The 6,599-nt window shown below is 42.1% G+C and overlaps 1 protein-coding gene across 2 annotated transcripts in view; it reads right to left on the reverse strand.

Moving 5' to 3' along the window:
- The window catches only part of vta1 (vesicle (multivesicular body) trafficking 1), a 31,398-nt gene that overhangs the window by 15,625 nt on the left and 9,174 nt on the right, over positions 1–6,599 (reverse strand). For both annotated transcript variants that reach the window (XM_014017927.1, XM_014017926.1), the window contains exons 2-3: positions 5,962–6,056; positions 1,211–1,338 (exon numbers count right to left, since the gene is read on the reverse strand). In XM_014017927.1, coding sequence (XP_013873381.1) covers positions 1,211–1,338; positions 5,962–6,056 — 223 coding nt within the window. The remainder of the gene's footprint in view (positions 1–1,210; positions 1,339–5,961; positions 6,057–6,599) is intronic.

Genomic DNA, 6,599 nt, shown 5'->3' on the forward strand with positions numbered 1-6,599 from the left:
GGTGACATGCGGTCGGTGACATGAAAGGTGATATGCTGTGGGTGACATATGAAAGGTGATATGCTGTGGGTGACATATGAAAGGTGATATGCTGTGGGTGACATATGAAAGGTGATATGCTGTGGGTGACATATGAAGGGTGATATGCTGTGGGTGACATATGAAGGGTGATATGCTGTGGGTGACATATGAAGGGTGATATGCTGTGGGTCACATATGAAGGGTGATATGCTGTGGGTGACATGTGGGTGATATTTGAAGGGTGATATGCTGTGGGTGACATGTGGGTGATATTTGAAGGGTGATATGCTGTGGGTGATACAGTATATGGAGGGTGATATGCTGTGGGTGACATATGAAGGGTGATATGCTGTGGGTGACATATGAAGGGTGATATATGAAGGGTGACATGCGGTCGGTGACATATGAAGGGTGATATGCTGTAGGTGACATATGTGGATGGTGATATGTGGAGGGTGATATGTGTGAGTGAAATATGGATGGTGATATGCTGTCGGTGATACAGTATATGGAGGGTGATATGCTGTGGGTGATATATGGAGGGTGACATGCTGTGGGTGATATATGGAGGGCGATATGCTGTGTGTGACATGTGGGTGATATATGAAGGGTGATATGCCATGGGTGGTTTATGAAGGGTGATATGCCATGGGTGGTTTATGAAGGGTGATATGCCGTGGGTGGTTTATGAAGAGTGATATGCTGTGGGTGATTTATGAAGAGTGATATGCTGTAGGTGAAATATGGAGGGTGACATGCGGTCGGTGACATGAAAGTTGATATACTGTGGGTGACATATGAAAGGTGATATGCTGTGGGTGACATATNTGGGTGACATATGAAGGGTGATATGCTGTGGGTGACATATGAAGGGTGATATGCTGTGGGTGATATATGAAGGGTAATATGCCGTGGGTGATATATGAAGGGTAATATGCCGTGGGTGATATATGAAGGGTAATATGCCGTGGGTGGTTTATGAAGAGTGATATGCTGTGGGTGATTTATGGAGTGATATGCTGTAGGTGAAATATGAAGGGCAATATGCGGTCGGTGACATATGAAGGGTGATATGTGTGAGTGAAATATGGAGGGTGATATGCTGTGGGTGATATATGGAGGGTGATATGCTGTGGGTGACATATGGAGGGTGATATGCTGTGAGTGATTCTAAGCCTTTGTTTCTTACTTGTGGAATCGTCCGGCTCGGTCCTCGTTGTCGGCGTACAGGAACAGTTTTAAGGCGTAGTTTTCAATGTGGGCATTTCCGACCACCTCCTGAGTGATGGACTCGTTGTCGCTCAGCTCCTTCTTCATCTGAAAAACAAACAAAATAAATAAAACAATGATGAACGGAGCAGAATAATTCAGCTCCTCTGTAAACAACAAGATGTTACAAACAGGAAGTACCTCAGACCCTCAGAGTCCAGTCCTGTAGTGGTTTTCGTGTCCGGTGTGTTCTAATCCTGGACAATAAAAACTTCACCTGTTTGATTTATTTCTTTGTTTGTTGTTTTATCTGAGAGGTGTGTTTTTTCAGAATGTTTAATTTAATTGTTAATTCTCAGGCCAACAAACTACAAACTTAAATACTTTGTGTTTTCACTCTGACTTGTTTTTGTGATGTAATAATGGCGTGATGCCAGATGGTGTGGATGTAGAGGGTCCGCTCCTTGGTTCTGAGCCGGAACATGACCCAGATCAAAAGGACAGAACCTCTGCCATCAGGAGAAGTCACTAACGCTGTTTCCAGACAGGTGTATTCTGACATCACAACCCTCGGATCTGAGCCTCTCTGATCCAAACCCCACCTGGACCACAGAGACCCCCTTCCACCTGGTCCGCTATGTGATCAGTGTTTAGTTTTCCACAGACTGGACACAGACCATGGTTCTGTCGATAACTGAACCTGAAGCGGAGAAGTTTTCACCTGAGGGAGCGCCACCTAGCGTAGCACCTGCAGTTCCTGGGTCAGTCCTGGGCCCGGCGGGGCTTCAGGTTTCAAGTAAGAGCTCTAAAGAAAACAGTAGGTGGACTCTGAGGGGCCTGAATAGATTTAGTGTTCAGATTTAATCAAAGTGTGAGAGTGGAGGAACGTAAAACCACCGAGAAGAGGCAGAGAGTTAAAGGAGATCTCAGCGTCACGTCGCTCTGAAACATTAAAGAAACAAGTTTCAAACGGTGACGTTTATTTTTAAACCCATAAATCTAAAAACGGTTTCTGAACCCACTGAAAGCTTTTTGATGCAACGTTTAAACTAATTACACCCCGCAGAGTAAAAACCTGCAGAGCTGAGCCAGCGATGAGGATGATGATGCAGAACAGGACCAATGAGTCCAGCACGGTCCACACGAGCCGGGTCAGCGGGGAGGGACCCACTGTAGCGTGCGTTCTGCTGACTCAGCAGTTTTATAGAAACCAGCCTCAGCTGCATACAACAACGCATAAAGGAGAAGACCTGGAGGTCCAAACACCTGAAGAGTCTGTCAGGAAGTTCTGGCTTCTGACTGTAAACAACAAGAGGACAGAACAGTTCTACACCTGCCGGATCGAGTATCGGATACCGAGAACTCCCCCCCAGCAACACTCTCCAGACCAGAGAGGAGCTTAAATCCAAATTCTAAAAAGAAAATAACTAAAACAACAAAAGATTTGTTTAAAGTTGTTTGATGTTTCCCTTCTCTTCATCTAACAGCAGTCTGTAAAGGTCCAGGACCTGAGGAGACCAGTTCTGGGGGTCCTGGAAGAAAAGTTGTCTCATTCTGGACCGATGGGAGTTCTAGATGTTCTACAGTCCTCAGATGTTTTAAAACCTGTAGATACTTTTCTGTATTGATGGAGTTTTTCCAGCTGCCAAAGGCACCAATGCACCCCCATACCATCAGAGAGGCAGGTGTTCACTCTCCTTTTAGTAGAAAGAATGTTGTTTCCAAACAGAACTAAAGATTTGGATCTGTCTGACCTCAGAACTATTTATTTATTTATTTATTTTATTACACAAACCTTTGATTCTATAAATCAGTCAAATAAAATGAGCCTTTTAGATTCTATATTTTATATTTTTCCCTAAAAATTTAAAAAACCTTTTGAATAAACTGTTCGAGCCACACAGGACTGTTGTTAACATCATTAAAAATGTGCTTAATGTTAATTTTCTTCAGCTGCGTGGTGATCTGTGTCTCTGAACAGTGTTTGTGGTGATCCATCATCACTTTAAAAACCATGTCAGACGTGTCATCAACAACACAAACAGGGACTCATCTGATTGGTCCTCAGAGGCACATCCAGGCTCTGTGCCGTCATTAAGGCCTGCACAGCTTCAGTAAAACCTGCCCTCGGGGGCAAACCATGTAACTGTGTGGCTTTTAACTGATCAATTAAAAGATCCAACATCTCTGAAGAACCTGCTCACGTCTTCAGCTCCAGTTTTTAATAAACACATCCACAGTATCTTTATTATTTAGGCAAATAAAGCATCAGTTGTGATGAAACAGCGGTGGGCAGCGCTAATCCAAAAATTAGCTCCGCAATTTCTAAAGTGCTTATGAAAATATTTAGGTCCGCAACTTCAAAAGTGCTTATGCCGTAGAAAAACTAGCGAAAGCTAATTTTAAAGCGCAAGATCAATTTGACAATTACTAGCAGGCAATAATTCATGTACAATATATGCACAACACTGCCAACTAGTGGTGCATGAACCCTTTTACAGCTTAATCTTACAACCACCGATTGCTGGGGATGTGATTTCCTGAAACAGACCTTTGGCTCCTGGTGTAAAAATTAAAAAGTTGTTGAGGATTGCTAGTTCGGCAGCTTCTTTGTCTTTTTCTTTTGTTTGTTGTAGATTTTTCTTTAAAGAAGCATCAATAAAGTAATTTTAAAACTGTTTATTGGAAAACTGAAGCGATGCATTCTGGGTACATGATGGATTTGATTTGTGACGGAAACAAAAGCACGGAGTACAGGAAACTATCTTCCCTTCAAAATAAGAGCTTGGATTTTAAAGTTTTCCATGTAGTTGCTCCAGTTGACCACTAGATGTCAGTCTTCATCAGCATAACATCTTTAAAGGGATCCCTGATTAGTTGTAACCTTAGACTTAAACATATGTAAAACATATGTTTTTACAGTAAAATAAAGACTGTAAAAATACTATAGGATGTTTGTTTTGTAAATTTTTAAAAATAAATTTTTACACAGACGGAGCCATTTTATTTACACGCAAAGCATTCTGGGTAAATAATGATGTCAACTGGGTCATCGGTGCGAGGCTGCTAGCGAGCTATATCCACCCTGAAGGTTAATCTTGGACAATATCTGATGATCGACTCTTTTAAATGAAACCAGAGAGCGTTGACAGAGAGGAGAAGGTAGAAATGACTCAGCCTGGAACTGAAAATATGGATGGAGGACAACAGAGCTGCTTCATGGAAGAAGAACCTCAGCTTAGCCTGTTAGCCTTGGTGCTAGTGCTGACTCTATATTGCCTTATGTGTATTAGCTTGGTGCTAGCGTGACAAACAAGCTAAACTGAGGTCCTCCATCCATATTTTCAGTTGCAGACTGAGTCATTTTTGTGTTCCCCTCTCTGTCATGTGGATGGAGGACCTCAGTGACGAAAGAGAATGTGTAGCGCTGAGCTAATACATATACTGTATATGGTGATAGTGTAGGGGCTAAAGCTAAAGCTAACAGGCTAAGTTGAGGTTCTTCTTCCATGAAGCAGCTCTGTTGTCCTCCATCCATATTTTCAGTTCCAGCTGAGTCATTTCTACCTTCTCCTCTCTGTCAACGCTCTCTGGTTTCATTTAAAAGAGTCGATCATCAGATATTGTCCAAGATTAACCTTCAGGGTGGATATAGCTCGCTAGCAGCCTCGCACCGAGGACCTATCCACGTCATCATTTACCCAGAATGCTTTGCGTGTAAATGAAATGGCTCTGTCCATGTAATATATTTTTAAACTTTTAGTTTAAAAATGATAAAAACTAAACATCCTACAGTATTTTTACAGTATTTACTTTACAGTTAAAATATATGTTTACCAAATAAAGTCTAACGTTACAACTAATCGAGGATCCCTTTAAATCATTTCTGAGTCTCTAACCCCGTTGCTTCGACCAATTACGTCAAGTATTGAGCTCCAGTGTTTAAACCTTTTTTTAAGAAAGGAGCTCCAATTGTAAAGTAAAATAAATCAATGCATACAAAATTTTAGTATGGATTACAAACGTTACTTGTTTTTACTGGGACAGGTAGTTCTAAACATTGCCTTCCTGCTATGTAAGCAGACACAAAGCATTGTGGGAAATGAGAACCCTGACCGAAAGCAACAATCAGCAAGGATGTATAGGTTCTCAACAAGTGTGTTTATCTGGGAGGGGTGCTGTTTGATAGATCACGTGTGTTGTGATTCATTGACAGCCATACCTTCTGCTGTTCAAGATAATGATGACTGGTAGATAATTAGTTATTAGCTGTACTGCATTTTAAGTATAGAAAGCGCAAATCTGCTTATGGATTATAAAAGTTAGTAATACCACTAAAGCACAAATGCAATATTTAGGTCCGCAATTAGCGGATTTGCGCTTTAGTGGACTGGTGCCCACCACTGTGAAGTGTAATGTGTTTTATGAACCTTTAGACCCTCTGTCTGCTGCAACAACCAAACTTTAAAATCTATACAAAGAGGAAAACAAACAGTTTAAAACTGTAATAATGTGTTTTCAGTAAGAAGCTGTTTAAAGTGTTTCTCCCTCCTGTAATGATCACAACAGCAGTAAATTCAACCATCTGAGGCCCATCAGGGAGCTCAGGTCCTTGGGTAAAGTACAGGTAATGAGGAAATGACCTGTACTTTACAGAACCATCTTCTCCTGACAGCCCTCGCCCCCCCGCTGCTCCCTGTGGGGGTCCGCTCTGATGGGAACAGGACTTACCGACTCCAGCTGGTCCATGAGTTTGACCAGGAACTTGCGGCACTCGGGAGTTTTGCTGTCCAGCTTCATGCCCGTCTGCATGGCGTAGAGCCGACCTGCAGGAGGACAGAACTCGACGTGAGGCCAGTTTTCATCCTTCTGCTACAGAAACCATCATAAGGTTCTGACACCAGGTCGTCCAGAACCAACAGCTCGGTTCCAGCTCCCCTCTGGACTGAAGCAGACACATTTAAACTCTATTAAAAACCATTACAAACGTAAACACAGCATTTCAGTCGTGGAAAGTCCAACTTCCTGTGACCCGGTGGTTCTGCTGTGAAGTCAGAGCTGCAGCTCCTGAACGAGCCGCACTTTGATGTATTTTTTATTTGTTTTTCCAACCTGTCAGAGACGAGACTGAAAACTACAGAAGCTGAAGAACAACAAGCTGCTTCTGCTCCACATGTAGGAGAAACAAACCTGCTTCTGATGAAGGAGAAAAGCTGATCATCTGTTAAACATCTGATCATCTGTTAAACATCTGATCATCTGTTAAACATCTGATCATCTGTTAAACATCTGATCATCTGTTAAACATCTGATCATCTGTTAAACATCTGATCATCTGTAAACATCTGATCATCTGTAAACATCTGATC

Source organism: Austrofundulus limnaeus, unplaced genomic scaffold (assembly GCF_001266775.1).
Source record: "Austrofundulus limnaeus strain Quisiro unplaced genomic scaffold, Austrofundulus_limnaeus-1.0 Scaffold179, whole genome shotgun sequence".
NCBI classification, from domain to species: Eukaryota; Metazoa; Chordata; class Actinopteri; order Cyprinodontiformes; family Rivulidae; genus Austrofundulus; species Austrofundulus limnaeus.